Source organism: Schistocerca nitens, chromosome 4, assembly GCF_023898315.1.
Source record: "Schistocerca nitens isolate TAMUIC-IGC-003100 chromosome 4, iqSchNite1.1, whole genome shotgun sequence".
In the NCBI taxonomy this organism is placed as follows: domain Eukaryota; kingdom Metazoa; phylum Arthropoda; class Insecta; order Orthoptera; family Acrididae; genus Schistocerca; species Schistocerca nitens.
In genome coordinates, this window is record NC_064617.1 from 262504168 (window position 1) to 262523138 (window position 18971).

At 38.8% G+C, this 18971-nt stretch overlaps 1 protein-coding gene across 1 annotated transcript in view; it reads left to right on the plus strand.

Moving 5' to 3' along the window:
• Positions 1-17299, plus strand: part of LOC126252241 (intermembrane lipid transfer protein VPS13B) — a 199787-nt gene extending 182488 nt beyond the window's left edge. The window contains exons 25-26 of the mRNA XM_049953114.1: positions 7854-8222; positions 12093-17299. Of these exons, the coding sequence (XP_049809071.1) occupies positions 7854-8222; positions 12093-17168 (5445 nt within the window). The 3' untranslated portion in view covers positions 17169-17299. The remainder of the gene's footprint in view (positions 1-7853; positions 8223-12092) is intronic.
• The last annotated feature ends 1672 nt before the right edge of the window (positions 17300-18971 follow it).

An 18971-nucleotide genomic window follows, 5' to 3' on the forward strand; every position in this document is an offset into this window, starting at 1 on the left:
CAGGTCGATAGACACACAAACTAACACAAACATACACACAAAATTCTAGCTTTCGCAACCCACGGTTGCTTCGTCAGGAAAGAGGAAAGGAGAGGGAAAGACGAAAGGATGTGGGTTTTAAGGGAGAGGGTAAGGAGTCATTCCAATCCCGGGAGCGGAAAGACTTACCTTAGGGGGAAAAAAGGACGGGTATACACTCGCACACACACACACACACATATCCATCTTTCCGCTCCCGGCATTGGAATGACTCCTTACCCTCTCCCTTAAAACCCACATCCTTTCGTCTTTCCCTCTCCTTCCCTCTTTCCTGACGAAGCAACCGTGGGTTGCGAAAGCTAGAATTTTGTGTGTATGTTTGTATTAGTTTGTGTGTGTGTCGACCTGCCAGTGCTTTCATTTGGTAAGTCACATTATCTTTGTTTTTATGAATATAACAGAGGGAAACATTCCACGTGGAAAAAATATATCTAAAAAGAAAGATGATGAGACTTACCAAACAAAAGCGCTGGCAGGTCGATAGACACACAAACAAACACAAATATACACACAAAATTCAAGCTTTCGCAACAAACTGTTGCCTCACCAGGAAAGAGGGAAGGAGAGGGAAAGACGAAAGGATGTGGGTTTTAAGGGAGAGGGCTTGTGTCTGTATGTGTGGATGGATATGTGTGTGTGTGCGAGTGTATACCTGTCCTTTTTTCCCCCTAAGGTAAGTCTTTCCGCTCCCGGGATTGGAATGACTCCTTACCCTCTCCCTTAAAACCCACATCCTTTCGTCTTTCCCTCTCCTTCCCTCTTTCCTGATGAGGCAACAGTTTGTTGCGAAAGCTTGAATTTTGTGTGTATATTTGTGTTTGTTTGTGTGTCTATCGACCTGCCAGCGCTTTTGTTTGGTAAGTCTCATCATCTTTCTTTTTAGATATATCTTTGTTTTTAGATATATATATTTTTCCCACGTGGAATGTTTCCCTCTATTATATTCATATCGAAACTAGACTATGGATGTTTTGTTTATTCATCTGCATGCCCATCCGTCTTACACCGTCCTAACAACATCTACTGTTGTGGAATACGTTTTGGCCACTGGTACCTTTTACTCTAGCCTGCTCGAGAGTGTCTAAGCAGAAACTGCCAAACTACCACTGTCATATTGGCATGATCTCTTCCTCAGCAGATATGCATGCTGTTTGTCGTACATGCCCAACCACCAATCCTATGCCCCAGTTTTTGATAACTCCCTTTTCCACCAGTATGGGGCATGCCTTTCTTCTCTTTTACCTCCTGAAGTTCACTATCAGCTACTGCTCTGGCAGCTTAACTCCACACTCCCTGCCACGTGCCCAATAGCTGTGAACCCTTCACTGCATTGGCTTCATTCAGCAGCCTGTATTCATCTTGAACTTCATTCTCTTCCCAAGGACACTACTCTGGATTTGATCTATCGCCATAAATTCCTGGAGCTTTGCACCCAACTTAGCGATGGCACCTTCATCTACACTGATGCCTCTAAGACCGATCGTGGTGTCAGGTGTGCCTTCAGGTGTGCCTTCATCATTGATACTGACCATTTTCAGTATCAGCTTCCAGAACACTGCTTAATTTTTACAGCAGAGCACTTCGCCCTGTATCTGGTCACACAGGCTTTTTGATCGTGTCATATTCTTTGGTTCTCCCAGTGCCCTTCAGAACCTCTGTGTGCTGTACACAGTCCATCCTTTAGTGCAACAGGTCCAAGAAGGCTTCACCTTGCTCACTGTTGAGTGATCTACCGTGATGTTCATGTGGGATCTGGCCATGTCAGTCTGATGGGAAATGAGGCTGCTGAGGTTGCAGTCCTCCTACCTCGGCCTGCTAGCTCTTCCATTCCTTCAGATGATCTCTGTGTTGCTGTCTTCACAGGAACAAGCTCCGGGAAATTAGACCTCTCTCAATAGCTTCGCCAACCTCCTCTTGGCCCTCTTGTCGCAAGGATATCATTTTAGCTTGTTCGCGTATTGGGCACCGTCATTTTAGCAATCACTATTTGTTATGTGGTGATCCCCCACCACTTCATGTGCACTGTCATCACCTTTTGACAGTTCACCATTTCCTAACACAATGCCCATTTTTTAATTGCTTATGTTCCAGTGTATGTTTGCCGTCTGAGTTATTGGCCATTTTAGTGAATGATGCACGGGCTGTCAATCACATTTAGCAATATGGCAAAGGACATTTAATCTTTGGTTAGGGACCTTTGCTGTCTCTATGGTGTACTTTGTTGGTCTTTCTCCAAGGGGAAGTCCTTATTTTTTGCTCTCTTTCCTTCTGTTGATTGGGTGTAATGTGTAGTTGCTTTTAACTCCATTTCGGTGTTGGATTATGGCCTCAGTTGTTTCTGCTAAAGAGAAAAAGATAAAAATGAAAATAAAAATAAAAAGATTCACTCTCATCCAGAATATTTGAAATGCAAAATTTCTTGAATGATTTTAATATCATTGGTGCGTCAGTGCTTTTCCACACAGCTGAAACCCAGTGTGCATGTGTGGGATGCAGTGTGCTTAATTTTTCCTGTCAGAGTCGTTTCACAGTTTCGTTCACAAATTTTTCTAATGGTTCCTGAACATAACCTTTGACAGGTTTACTAATGTCCAGGGGTTCTAACACAGAAGTCATTCCTCCAGGAATATTAACAAGTTCAGTGGCTAGGCTGTGGATCTTTTCTATGTCATCAGTGAGATGACCACAAAATACAAGACAAAGCATTGATGGTAGTTTGGAAAGCCCACCAGTGTGGAGTTCCCTTACATTTCAGAGCCAGTCAAGCATTACAGTCAGCCACCCATTCTCTTGATTTCAAATGATGACATGATCAGGGAACAGGTTTTCACTTTTAGGGATCTTGGGGCTTGTTCTCCACTTGAAGATTTCTTGGGAAGTTCATACTCATCTTGTGTAATTGCCAGCATTATAATTATGCACGGTTTTTCACACCCTGATATTTTTATGGTAACTTTTTTTGTTCTCTTCTCATCAATCATGTAATTATATGGTGTATCAAACCAAACTGGCATCTCATCAATGTTGCCTGTTTGGTCCATCGAAAAGTTCTTTTCTTTCCACTGAAATCCTTGAAATTTTTTCTCAAAAACATGTAAAAGTTTTGGCATACTGTTATACAGTGCCACAGAGATAAGCTGCCAATGCATAAAATGATTAACCTATCCACAACCAGTCTTAAACTCTTGCCTCAGTGTATTAAGAATTTAGCCTCCTCTTTTGCTTTGTTTTTCATGGTGTCACTAGTCACAGGTTGCTCATTCTTCCTCCTTTCACGGATGAATTCCAAAACTTTTACTTCAACATCAGGATGCCTTCCTATGCCATAATCAGTGAATTTCTTTCCGGTAGTAGTAGTTGTAAATAATGCTAATTTTTCTTTCTTCCATAAGCAGATATTTCTCTCAGCTGCAGCTACATCTACATCTGTATGCCTACCCTGTAATTCACACTCAAATGCCTGGCAGAGCATTCTACATTGAACTCTCTTTTCGCCCTCCTGATGCCATAATTTGAGCATAAATAATTATTTTTTGCTTGAAAGTAGCATCATATGATGTTTTCTGCTTGCCGTCCATTTTGGGACTTCCTCATCAATAATGTAATGAAGTTGAGAATTACAACAATGCATTGTGCCATAAAGAACAATACCTAAATTTCAGTTTATGTTGCCAGTGAATGATGGATTCACATCCGAATATAGTGCACCACTGAATCTTATGCACACTCCAGTTTTGAATACTGCATATGGAAAAAAAGGGGGGGGGGCGGCATGCATCAGAGTAGTGTAAATATAGTACCTTCTTTCTGCAAATGCTCATATTGCCATAACCACTCTTGGAGGAATGTAACACAGAAACACCATTTCAGTGTGGATAAATATTTGTATAAGCCATACACAAAATTATTGGCAATAGCCATAAAAGAGAAACAGGCAAAAGCCTACCTTTGAAGGTTTACAGGATGTGGTCACACACTGCAAGCCAATAGTGGTAATAAAAGAGAACTCTCATATGGTAAGATCTAATGTGACTTTTAAAAATACAGATTGTGTCAACGGCATGATAAATCATATGGGGAAGGAAAATAACACTGTTAAAATATATAAACCACAACTTTATACAGCAGGAGGAAGCAAAATGTGTGCGTGTCGAAAGAGACAATTCCCCTTAAACACAAAATAGGGCCAGTTTACATGTGTCATATATGCACAACTTTATGTGCTAGCACTAGTCTGAGTAGACAAAAACTAAGGGCTGTGGTGTTGTAGTACCAGGAAGCTCGCCAGGTGGCAACACTAAGGCTTTTAACTATGGAAGGCTATGTGTAAATAATCAGGAAAATTGCCCAATGTCTGAAATAATATAAATTCATAAAACACGTTTGAAGATGTGCATCATAGCATCAAAAAATGCCTGATTTTTCGACAATAAGTATTTGTTTAAAAGCCTCAATGATTTGAATTGAATTTATTTCGAAGTTCAAATTCCTCAAGCAAATTTAATTTTCATCTTTTATTTTCTACATGCAGGATTATAAGATTTTCCAAACTAGATGACTGATGGTCTGAAGCTTTTAGATGTTCAGCAAAGGGGGAATATTTTCTAATCTGCAATTTTTTTGTTAGCAATTGTTCACTGAATCTAACGGTAAATTACCTCTCCACCTGTCTGATTTATTCAGCCGGGCATTCTAGGCTCCTAATTTTATAAACCCCCAATTTCAAAAATATATGATTAGTGGGTTGCTCACTATGGGAGAGAGCATACTGAATCGAGCTACACTGCGAAAAAACAATTTGGATATTAGTCTGTTTAAATAGCTTTGCTAAATGACAAGAAAAAGGACCTAAATACAGAATTGCAACTTGTTTAACTTCACATGCCTCAGGAGTAGGAGGAGGAGGAGGAGGAGGAGGAGGAGGAGGAGTGGCCCATGTTTGCAAGACATTTTTGCTTTCGGAATGTAACTGGTGCACAAATGTTGGGCTGTATCCATTTCTCTGGTTATGTAACATAGATTGTTCAATCCTTTCCAAATATCATTGTCAGAAAGGGAGAGCTTACAAATTCTTACAACAGCAGTTCAAAAATAACTAAGCTTGTAACATCTTGGATTATTGGAGGCACAAGATATAGCAGACACACCGGGGGAAGGTTTCCTAAAGATATAGAAGAAAATTCTATTTCCATGAGTTGCAAAGCAAGATCTAAAGAGTTTAAGATCCCCTCGGAGTTCATGACATTGTGAATAAATGTTAGTTTTGGATGTAGGCTATAAACTTTTCAGTGAGGAGGTTTATGTCACCTTCATTACCCTGGAAGAGAATGAAAATATCATCAACATATCTTTTATATGGGATGATCTGCTTGCTAAGAGGAGACCCCCATTTGAAAAACTCAGATCCTACATGATTCACAAAGACCATGGTGAGGAATCCGGAAAGGCAACTCCCCATCACCAAACTGTCCTCTTGTTTATAAATAAAGTTATTAAATGAAAAGTAATTGTGGGATATGAACACCTCTAAGAGAGTAATGACATTAGGGGCGATTCTTTCTCAGACAAGAATGTTCGAATAATAGCTATGGATTCCCTTAGGAGGACATTCACATACAGGTTTTTGATATCACGAGAAATAAGATGGCAAACCTCTGGAAAAACATGATCACGCAAACATGCAGTCAACACTTAAAGATTATGTATAGAGTAGTCTAATTCAGAAGTTACGTTATCCTTTAAAATTTGAAGAAGAAATCTGTAGACATAATAAGCGAGGCTACTGATACCATTGACAATTAATCCAGCTGGGTTACCTTTTATATGAGTTTTTATCTTTGTACATAATGTAGGGGCTCTAGAGTTCATTACTTTCAAACCATACAACTACTGTGGAGTAATGATATACAGACAACCATCAATGTTCAGGCACTGGGTGTTTTTCCTAATTATGTACACACAGCCTTGCATAGTTAGAAATTGTAGTGTCACCACCTAGTGAGCTTCCCAGTACTATGACACCATAGGCCTTAGTTCTCATCTATTCAGACCAACGCTAGCACGTAAGGTTGTTCATGTATGACAGACGTAAACAGGCCCTATTTTGTGTTTAATGGACGTTGTCTCCATGTGGTAAGTCAAATAATGTCTTTGTCTTAGGTTTTTTGACATTCATACTGTTTGCCACCTCCTACTGTGTAACGTTGTGGTTTATATATTTTAACAGCATTGTTTTCCTTCTCCATATGACTTTTTATGCTGTTTACAGAACCTAGACTTTTAATAAATCACATTTTATCTTACCATATGTAAGTTCTGTTTTATTACCATTGTTGGTTTGTGGTGTGTGTATCAACGCCTGTAAACAGCGAAAGGTCTAGATTTCGTTATAGCTACATTACTGTAAATCTTAACAAGGTAGCCTTTTGCCTGTTTCTTTGTTATGGCTATTGCTAATAATCTTGTATATGACCTTATATTGTTTTGGGTACAAATTGTGACCATCAGCATTGTTTTTTATTTTAGCGGTATACATGCACTTGGCCCATTCTTTCCTTGTTGTAATTTTAAGCGATTGCCTCTTCATTTCAAGAGATGATTGTTTGCACATAGTTCAGTAAGTGTTAAATTTTATATTGCATACTATGGGAGCTAGTACACTCTTTAGTCACCATCCCTGCCCCCTGCCCCTTCCAGAGGCAATTTAAGATCTGTAACATTTATGTTGTAGGGTTAAGAATTTTTACACACTTTTCAAACAATGGGAACTGCAGGTAGGAATATCAGGGGTGGGGAAGGGGCAGGGGAAGGGATAGTAATGCATGGGTGGGGAGAGAGACGCTGTATGGTGGAGTGTGCAGTCCTCTCCTTTTTTGTTCCTTTTTTCCCACCCTCCATGCCCCACAACTTCCTGATGCTGTGCCTGTTGGCAGTCTAGTCCCTGTGCTCTCTACCAGACAGCATCCATCCCTCTCCCCACACATACGTTACTATCCCTTCCCCTTCCCCACCCTTCCCAGATTGCTGCTCACATCCCACGTGATATTGCATGTGTGTGTTTTAATGATAAAGGCTGTGGCTGAAAGCTGTAAGTGAGTGCCTTTTAATTGTGCCCGTCTGCAACTTGATGTGTCTTCTTTAAGGTAAGTAGCAGTCTGTCGCTTCCTACATTGTTGATATTTTTCATGGTCTTGTTTCAGAATTACTGTATATGGCCATTATATTTGTACTTGATTTTGTAATTTTCCGAGATTGTGTGAAGGTGCCTTTTAATACAGGAGAAATGCTGTGCAAATGAACTAAGAAATGCATCTTTATTGTTACCACAACAGAATTCTCTCTATAACATTACTGTGGTTTCTGTACCATTGCCAATGAGTTTGGGAATGGAGTGGAATGACTTTTCATCCTAGAAATATGTGCTTGTACAAACAGTCCTATCTCCATTTTTGAGATACGAAACACTGCCAGATTTGAGTTTTGGCTAACGGTCTTTCATCACAGCAGTTATAGTCCATAATAACTACATTTTAGGAGGATCTGCCCATGATACAAGGATGTCAATCAGCTGTTTCAAAGAATTACTCTGTGTTATGTTTAGATTTACTTGAAGCTACTGGGGGCTTACAGCCTTGGTTAAGTTATCCTGCCATTTGTTGAACCTAAGTAATTTATTTTGCCATATAGAGGATGTTGATAGTTGACATACGAAAGTGGAAATTTTTATATGTGCTCCGAGAGTAGCATTTTGTTTTGTTGCCATAAGATTTACTGATCTGCATGGTTTTCTATTTTATTTCACTCTCTTTTTTCAGGCTCAGGTAACAGCTAACTCAGATTCTATTTTAATTGATGTTGGGCCTGAACATCTACAAATTTTACAGTTGTTGATAAATGAATATCAGCCATTGCTACAGAATATGTCACAAGATTCTTCTGTGCCAACTAGAAATGAACACAATGAACAGTATTTTGGTATGTCACCAGTATCGAGTCAACATTATAAGGATGATTTGCGTGCAGGAGCTTTTCAGTTTGTAGAAGCAGCTGAAGGTTCTCGTTCTGCTCAAGAGCTGCCCCTCCCATATCAGATAGTATTTTGGAGTAACCCACCAACAATGGCTTGGCGTTATCCGCAACCACGCACATTGACTAGAGTTGATATTTTTCCAGTTCCTTACAAGGTAAGTGTCCTGTTTCTTACATCCTAGTCATTGTTATTTGTGTGTGTGTGTGTGTGTGTGTGTGTGAAGGTAGATGGGGGGGGGGGGAGGGGGGTTTAAAGTTACTGTAGTTTATACACAAGGAAATTGTATTGTGTCATTTTCACAGAGACTAAACTTAGAAGTGAGGATGCAGTGAAATTTAAACTGTACGCCGCAGAAAATTTTAAGTATTTGCTGTATTTACCATTTTTATTTTGTGGAACCTAACCCAGCTTCAACTGATTTCTGTTGCACATTGAGGCTAAAAATGGACTTCCTAAGTCTGTCTCTATGCTTGTGTTGCTGTGCTCTTTTGAGGGATGGGATTCTCAAGACACTGGAATCAGAGAGGATCAGTGGAATTCACTGTTGAGGCAGGTTATTTTGAAAGAAAATAGAAAACACCTAAAATGTTTAAGAGTGAACTGCAAACGCAAATCTATACCCTCAAAACATTGGAAATTTGAAGAGCAAGATAGATGTGCTCCTTCTGCCATTAACCAATAAAACATTTTTGGAAATATTGTGTGCCCATGAAAGGTGTGGAGATAGAGAACTGAGTTTGAATGGCTACACTCCAGCATGTTAATTATTTTTAACAATCATCGAAAAGTGGATTGCAAATTTAAAAAAAAAAACTTTAGCAAGAGAGTAGAAATGCGGTTTATAATGCCCTCATTGCTGAAACACAAAGAAAAAAATAAATGCATACATTGTGGTGTAGTCAGTACACCATCTTATCATAATAGGCAGCTTGTTTAAATAAAAGACACATTACCATGCAGCACAGAGAAATCTTCACGGATATCAGTGGGGTTGATTAATGACACACAGACCAAAAATTTGTTCAGTAATTGTCAAGTAGCCTGCTGTACATCAATAAGTCATGCCTTTTAACCCATTTGAAAAAGAAAAGTTTAAATTCTCTCAAAAATAAAAGCTCATGTGATGCTGGAACTGTTTCTCTGTAAATTACTCCAATGTTTTGTACATGTATTGTAAAACATTAAGTGAAATAGACTCTGAAATGCCAAAGAAACTGGTACAGGCATGCATATTCAAATACAGATATATGTAAGCAGGCAGAATATGGTACTGCGATCAGCAATGCATATACAAGACAACAAGTGTCTGGCACAGTTGTTAGATTGGTTACTGCTGCTACAATGGCAGGTTATCAAGATTTAATTGAGTTTGTTTGGCACACGAGTGATGGGATACATCATCTCCGTGGGAGCGATAAAGTGGGGATTTTTCTGACAGGTAACATGTACGTAAGCATCCACTTGGATCCATTCATGTCCATTGTGCATTCTGACGGGTTGGGCCATTCCAGCAGGACAGTGTCAAACCCCACACATCCAAAATTGCTACAGAGTGGCTCCAGGAACACTTCTGAGTTTAAACACTCCCACTGGCCACCAAACTCCCCGGACATGAACATTATTGAGCATATCTGGCATACCTTGCAACGTGCCGTTTAGAAGAGATCTCCACCCCCTTGAACTCTTACGGATTTATGGACAACCCTGCAGGATTAAAGGTGTCAGTTTCCTCCAGCACTACTTCAGATATTACGCAAATTAGGCAGGTGTACCAGTTTCTTCGGCTCTTCAGTGTATATTTCATCACTGTCTCACGTCATTCTTTTTGTTTTAGTTCAAAACATGCCATTGTAAATCATCTTTATATGAAATGTGATAGGAGAGATATCATTACTGATATTAGCTGTTCAAATTTTTGGGGTTGTAGTATATTTAAAATAGTATCCCATGTTGATGCTTTATGTGTTTAGTACAACACAGTTTCTGTTTCAAAAGTGTTGCTTGTTTGAGAATGCACTTAATACCCATCTCTTCACCAAATGTTGCAAGGACTGAACAACAAAATATATCTGATTGGTTTTTTTTTGTGGCTATACAAGACATTTTACAGTTTTTTACCCTAGAAAACACTGACTTTATTGGAATTATTGACTTAGCAACCACCAGGCACCTAAAACTTCACAGGAGTGCTTCTGCTTATATACTATGTTCACTCATGTCTTTCTCATTTCTTTTATTTCCCTCTGTCATACTTCCAAGTACTTGATGCTTTCTATCTTCTTCAAATTGTTCATCTCCAATCCATATTCCGTAGTTGTTCTATCTTTCTTTCTAGTTGTAAACAGGATGTCACATTTGTTAACACTAAATTTCATTCCATACTGTCTCACAGTTCCTTCCCAAGCATACAGCTGTTCATGAATCCCCTCCTCCCGATTTCCCTAGATCATCATGTCATCTGTGAATACCACTGCTTCGCTCTTGTCTTCTCCAGTTTTTTTTTCTTGCACCTTAGTCATTATCTCATCCAGACCACAATGGAGAGGAGAGTTAATGCTTCATCTTGTTTCGTACCACTTTTATTCCAAAGACCAAATCTTATTTCAATGTGGGGATGTGTGCTGTTTTGTATGGCACAGGAGATTTTTGGGAATGAAACATGCCATATAATCCAGTTGGATGAACTAACCATTCAGCTATTCAGTATACCTTAACTTCAACAATCACACTTCCACTCATTATTATTATTATTATTATTATTATTATTATTATTATCATCACCATCACCACCATCATGACTATCTGTCTAGCAACTATCCATCTACATGTTGAGAAGATAATGTAATACAAATATACTTACAGCAGTACATAAGGAGAAATATATAAATACAAAAATGAAGACAACAAATTTGCAGTTGACTTCTTATGTTTTAAGTGCATTAATATCACTTCATCACTGCTCCAGTTAACACTGTGTAATTATTCTCTTCTTGTCAACAATGTACTGTTGTGAATTTTTTAAAATTCCGTTAAATAAAATTGCAATACAAATATAGTGGAAGACAGCACATGATATCCAAACAGTTTTCCTACCCTTTTGTAGGCAGTGTTGAATTAGCTGTGTGTGAACAAACATGTTTTCCCCAGGCTGAATTTCTGTTCATTCATGAAAGTAACTTCAAATTACAATCTATATTAAAATGTCAGGAAGACTTTAGGGTAACATTTTCTGAAACAAGGGTGCCTAAGCTGTTTTTGGGAAAAAGTGACCTTGGGTAATACTCCTTATAGTGAGAGGTAGCATGTGTGGTCCATGCAATGGCCATATGTCTGTTCAGGATTATGTAGCACAAACCTTAGACAGCAAGTGTGACTGTGGCTCACTAACAACTTGGCCTCTCAGTACCTCCCTTATTGGTAATTTTTGTGAGTGGATATTTAAAAGCATTGGAGTATTCCAGCCATGTTGACAGTGTTCATGAACAGCAAGAAAATATTGTGGGTGGTTGTTAATGCATTTGGAACCTGCCAGGATTTTTGAACTTGTACTAACATTGATAAGGAGATATGCTGAAGCTTGTGTTCTCATGAATTGCGGCCATGTGCAACACTTACTGTAATGTGTTTATCTTTAAGTACATATCTGCAGTTTGGATCCTTGAGGACTCTGTTATAAGGTGTTCTTGTATTCAGTCATAATACTTCATATTGAGGAAACTGTTGGTTTCTGGACTTACGTTTTTTTTAGGATTATTTGCTTTTTTCGTTTTTCTCTACTTGTCCCTTTTGTTTGTACCTATAATACCCAGGCACCCTGTGAATATGAACAATTATGGACTCTTTTTGCATCTGGCAATTTAGGCTCATAATGGGAACTAAAATGCCCTCACAGTTTTGAGATGCACAGTGTTCAGCAATTTCTGTTACTTGGGTGTATCTGATATGTTTGTGTAGTACTTATTTTAGTCTCTGAAGTTCATTATTGTTATTGTTTTGGTAATTTATATTTGTATTCTATTTACAGATGGCAAGCAATTCTCACGAAGAGAGTGTTAACTGCAAAGAACAGGTTCTTTGCTCATTACAATATTGGAGTGATGCTCGTAACAGCTACCAAGAACATTCACAGTTTCAGTTATCTGAATCAGATATTTGTCGGCTAAAGTTACCTGAAGATTCACATCCTGTTGTTAGCTGCACTTGGAGAGTGCAACTAATACTTCAAACTGGTGACGAAGATAGTTTAGTTGCCAAGAATGTCACTATTTCACCTCATTCCCTCGCAGCTTGCATGAGAGTTGACTCTTTCTTCTCACCAGAACTTGTTCCTCATATTCAGCTTGCTGTGAATGTAACTTCTATTCAGATTTCTTTATATAATCACCTCCAGATAGACAGTCCATGTCAAATGATGCCAGTACCACTACAGGCATTCACATGGGATGGAAATTTTCCTTCTACGCAGCGCTTTTTCTCTGTCTTACTAGACACTGCAGCTCTATTCTTCTGCCACTGGAATTCAGAACATAGTTCTTTTGAGTTTACTAGCAGCATTCGTTGTGATTCAGTTGATTTTGCATATCTGACACAACAATGCATTGTAGAGCCTTTTAGAACAAGCTTCCAAATACATTTTGGAAATAGTAATACAGCATCACTTGTTATGAGTCCCATTAATATTAGGCTTGGACCATCCATTGGCCATTCATTAGGTATTTCCTCACAGCTTTGGACAGGAAATTATGCTGATAACCCTGAAAGCCAGAACTGTATCATAATTAGTCGATATGTAATTTGTAATGATATGATGCAGTCCATAAGATTTGGTCAAGCAATGACAGATGAAGATATTTTGCTTGGGAGCAGACAGTGCCACATGTATGCCTGGCGCACTCACAAAGCCAGGCAAATGATGCATGTCGGAACAGAGAATGGTGGTTGGGTGTGGAGTCAGCCATTTGAAATTGACAGAGATGGTACTAATTTGTGCTGTGTTACAGAAAGTAGCCAGAGAGAATTCAGCTTGATTGTGAAGGTAACCTCACTTTCAGCTACTCAAAAACAGGTTGTAATATCAGGCCAATTAATAATAACAAACCTTTTAGTGGAACATTTTGAATGTAAAGTTTTGCCAGTCGCAGATGCTGATGCACCCATGCATCCTGTTAGATCCCTTCTTGTTTGTGGTAAAGATACTGCTCCTTCTGTTTTACTAGAAGATGGTAAAAGAGTTGTTTTACGAATACGTTTTCATGGTCTTGAAAGTTTATGGTCTGGAGATATTCCATTGGAGGAAAATGTAAAAACAAACCAGCCTTGGTTAGTTAAAGTTCCCTTGCAAGATAAAACTCAGTTTCTCAGTGTATGGTGTAGGATTATAAGACAGCCAATTGGGAATGGTGGTAAAATTTTAGCGGTACTTTCTCCATTATTCATGATAAGATCTCATTTACCACTACCAGCAAAAGTTTTTGTTGATACACCAGGTTTAAAAGTTCATCTTGAATCAATTATAAAAGGAAAAGGAGATGAACAGCAGTTGTATTGCCCGGGTACTATTGAACATACACACAAATTAACATTCCAGCTTGAAAACAGTATTCTGCCTTCTGATCCTTATGTACCATTATCTTACACTATGGTAGATCGTCAACAGTTTCCTAATAGCACCCTTAGAAAAGGTGTAGATATAGATGTCGTCTTAGACACAGTACACAATAAACAGGGCAGTCGCTGGCCATTTGTTGGTGAAGAATATGCAGAGCTTCCTTGGGAAACTGCAGAGCAGCCACAGACACATGTTCAGGTGGAATATAAACTTCACAGTCCATATTCTGGTACACTTTTAGTAGATGTTCAACCATGGGCACTAATAGTAAATACATTAGGATGTACAGTGAGCTTGGTAATTGAAGGCTCTGTAATTTGTAATATTCCACACATTGGAGTTGTAGCTCCCCCTAAAATGGAAAGTACATTTGTTCTGTCATTCCATTTAAGAACACTAGAGCATTGCTCCTGTCCTCTTCAACTTGAACAACGAGGAAGAATTAGTAGTTTCTATATGCCACACATTTCTGGTGTAATACCCAGTGTAGGCCATGCACAGATTCCAGTTCAACAAAGCAAAGTGATGTGCTTTGCAAATCTGAAATCTGACATCACTGATGAAATAAGGATACTTCATATAAGACCCAGCTATATAGTATGCAACCACACAAATCTTGAGCTCCAAATGTCTTGTCTGCTTTTGAAAGAAAAAATTAGTATGTCAGAATTTCATAATGCTGCTCAATCTTACATTGTTGTTCCACCTGAACCACAAGGACCACAAAGTAGAGGTGTTCCAGTTACTGAATGGACACTTGTTGGTGGTGGAGAAGATGAAATAAATCACTATGTGTCTTTCAACAAGGGTGGCGGATGGTGTTGCCCAATCAAAGTAATCAAACAATTTGGCCGTCATAGCTTTACAGTTCCTGTGAAAGCAGATGACAAATGCAAAGAAATGAATGAGGCTTTTGTTCTCTCCATTCAGGTGCTTAGTGACCAAATATTTCTACATGTACACTGTGATCCACATCCTCAGATGATCATACATAACAAATGCAGTTTCAAACTTCTCTGTGCACAAGGAACAGCGGGAAATGATGGTAGTGTTGTTTTTGAAGCATCACACATTGATTGGTTATGTGAAGTCCACCCAAACAAATCTTCATTCTACAGTCTTCCTTACATATCAAAACAGTTTCCAAACATAGTTAAACCAAATGTTATGCCACAGCTGGTATTTGCTTGCTATAATGAAGGACTTCCAAAGTGGTCTCAGGGTCTCGATATTATTGAAGTACAGGAACAGTTCTTGTATCTCCCCAACCATGGTGATGTTAGAGTGCACTCAGAATTTCACTGTCACACGTTGCATATCACAGTGGATACTGTAAGCCATGTTGAAATATCGGCTAGAGACATACGCATAAGATTAATACAAACACACATGGAGAAAGTTACTGGAAGTATATCAGATGGCAGCTCTCATGTCCAACTGGAGACTACTAACAGTGAATGTGAGGACAGTTACAGATTAAGTGGTAGTACTTCTGATACTACTTTCAATATATCTTCTCCATTGGAAGAAAAATCAAAATGTTTAAGACGTATAAATTCAGAACAAACTTTAAAGCCATTATGCAGTGATGCAAAAGATGTTCAACCTGATACTAGCCCTAAAAATAGTTTTCTTCTGTCACTCTTTCTAAAAGGACTGAATATTATATTGACTGAGGATGTACCAAGTGCAAGTACAATAACATCCGAAATACTTTCTCTGACCTTAGACAATGTATGTATCTCAGCCCAAACAGAAAAAAGCTTTGCAGGACAAGATGAATGGCATATTTCTTTCAACATTGGGGATATGCAACTTGATAACCAGATGTTTAAATCTGGAGGATTTGATTTTCCAGTCATACTGATAGGCCAGGCACCAAAGATGGTCCACTTTACAAATTTACGTGTCCCAGCTAGTGTACTGATTAAGCAGACTGAAGAGTATGCACTCATAAAAGTGTTTTCTATTCTCGAAAAGAAACTCACTGGTGATCTGACTGCAAAAAGTCTAAGAACTTCCATTGGACCTCTGAGCCTTTACATTGAAGACAACCTTAAAATAAAGCTTATTGATAAAACAGTATCCATTTTTAATAAAGGCTTATTTTTCACAGAGAAAGAACATAGGGCTACACAACAGTCTTCTCACTTGGCAGTAATTCCAATTCCACAAGCAATTGAATTCCAAGCACAGCAGATTGCATTTCCAGTTCAATTACAGTCTCTCACTATTGAACCTTTATCTATGCTACTAAGTGTTCACATGACAGCTCCACTTTATGTAGCTTTGGATTGTTCTCCACTCCATTTCACTGCATTTCAACACCGTTATCTTGTTACTACACCATATCGACTTGGACACACTTTGACAATGCACTATCTGTCTGGAGCCATTTTTGGCGCTGGTTGGGTTGTAGGTTCACTGGAATTGCTGGGAACTCCAGGTGGCTTTGCTCGCACTGTAGGCTCTGGTCTTTGGGACTTTGTCAACATGCCCTATCAAGGCATTTTCCAGGGGCCTTGGGCATTTATTGCAGGTGTTACTCATGGCTCAGCCTCTCTTATGAAGCATGTCACAGCAGGTACTCTTAGCTCTGTTACAAAATTGGCTGCAAGTTTAGCTCGAAATTTGGATCGACTTACCCTGGATGCAGAACACTTGGAACGCACAGAAGAACGACGAAGGCAGCCACCACAAGGACTAACACAAGGTGTAGTTCAAGGTCTGACAGGACTAGGAATAAGTTTACTTGGTGCAGTAGGAGGGATTGCGCACCACCCATTACAGTCTATGATTTTTGGTGGAAATATAGCTGCAAGTGTGGGAAGAGGACTTGTAGGGGTTGTTACTAAGCCTCTTAGTGGGGCTGCAGATTTTGTTGCCCTTGCAGGCCAAGGTCTGCTACATGGTACTGGGTGGTCAACAGTGTTGCAGATTCGGCATCAGCCTTCAGTAGACCCCATTTGTGGCAGAGTCAACTCTCATCTTAAATACAGTTGGAAGTTAGTGTCAGACATGAGGCATCCATTCCTCTATGTTGTTGAAGCTGTGCAACGCAGTGAAAATGCTGACATGGAAGCTGTGACGCTCTTACTTACTGTCCATGCTCTTTTCTTAATAAATGTAGAACAGGATAATGTACAAAAAGTGCTCTCACTTTCAGAACTCACCGCTATTGAGAAATCTGATGATCCGACTCTCATAAGTTTGTGTTTCCAGCATCCTGTTGCTTCCATAGAGACAGATACTTCATCTCGTGCAAGGGTTGTGAATTTTGTGAGACAAAGTGGTGGTCTTGTGACAAGTGCCAGTGATTGTAGTCCATCAGATTCAGGTTCAAGTAATTCATGTGGTTTTGTAAAAGTAGAACCTCGGACCTTCCAGACTGTCTTAACTTTTTTTGTGAATCCACAGCAAAGAGATTATTTAATAGCACTTTTGACTATTATTAAAAGACAGTGTCAAGGAAGAGGATTTCCAGTATTGTGAAAGAAGTTTGGAATAATTGTCTGTGCTTTCCATCTTGTCTGAGAAGTTTGTATTATAAGATATTAAATTTTGCCAGTTGTTTGTTACTGTAACATAAATTTTCTGTTAATACAATTTTTTACAAAATATAAGTTGTGCATGCCTATTTTCATAGAAGGGAGCCCATGATTCCCCAGTTAATCTCCTAAATTGACAAGAATTTTTGTCCCTTGGAACTCTGCAATTATGTGCTGATCATCATGGATACTATATTTGTTCATTTGTTTGAGAACATGTAATGCCAAGGGAACCAGGAGTCTACTAATGAAAATAACTTTAAGATTTTCAATGCTTTGAAATCTTTTCTCTCCACACATTAATATATCTATGAATATTTCATTATTGTGTAAGGATGCACCTGTCATAACTATTTGCTTATGATGGAAAAATACTGAAGTTCAAGTCTTTGAGTCAAACATTAAAATATCTTTCTTTTCTTTTTTGGAATACAAAGGAGAGAATCCCAGAGGTGTAAATGATGACCCTCATAGATTTGGAGTGTAGTAAGAAACATGAGTGCACTGCAATGTATGTATCTAAAGTTCACTGTAGTAGAAAATTAAGTAATGAGACAAAATTATTAACATTTTCCTTGCAGTATAGAAAAGAAAATATAAGCAAAAAAAGACTAAGAGAAGAGATTTTAAAATCAAGTGCATTTGACAAATCATAGACAAATGTTGTAAGAGATTTAAAACAGTTCAAATGAGGAAACTGCTGTGCAGAAATCTGCTTTGACATCTGTACTCCGCAAGCCACCAGTTGATGTATGGTAGAGGATACACAGAGTAATTATAAAGTCCAAGAAACATTTTAAAATATAGAGGTAAAAGACTTAACATAATGTAACAAATAATGCAGTATGTGAATTATGAACTCTCACAGTTAGTAGTTGTAGGGCTTTTTACCTGGTGCTGACAAGTTAGTCTGGAGAACTACCAACAGGGGCACCACTGACTGTAGTTGTTGAAAATGGCGGAGAGCCAGACAGACAAAGCATTTTGTGTGCTACTAGAATTTGTTATTTGCTACCTGGTAGTGAGGGTGCAAAGATCTTTCACAACAGATTTCACAAGACACCACCAGTTTACAAGATATGAAGGTGCACTTCCTTGTCACTGAGAGAACTTTCAATGGTCTCACCTATCTCGGCATGCTGCAATTGTGGCTCACTTATCAACGTGAAGCTGACACCAGGGATTTCATCTTTCAGCAAGATGTCACCTCTTCACTTGTCCACAGCTGTGTATGAGATTTCTTGAATGAGACATTGCCATGTTGCTGGACGAGTTCAGTTGCTGCTTCTGACCTGGTGTTACTGTAGGAGTCTCGATAGTCATCGGACTTTACTCCTTGAGGTTTTTTGTTGTTAGGTTACATCAAGGATAGCATTTATGATCCACCTCTATCACAGAAACTCGAAGACATGTGACACCGCTTCACTTCAGCTGTTCTTACTGTCACTCCTGATATACTGAAGTGGGTATGGGCAGAATTGGACTACCAATTAGATGTGTGCTATGTGATGAAGGATAGAGACACAAAACACATTTCGTACAAAAAACTTGGAGAGTTTGTCTTCCACATACTGTATCATTTGTTACATTGTACATAGTCATTTATCTGTACTGATTTTTTGAAATGTTTCATGGCCTTCATTATTATCCTGTACATTGTACCAGATTCTTGTCTCCGATTTGTATACTGTTCGTGGATGGTACATGAGAAGAAAGTTGGTAAGCTTTTGTAATGCCCAAATTTCTC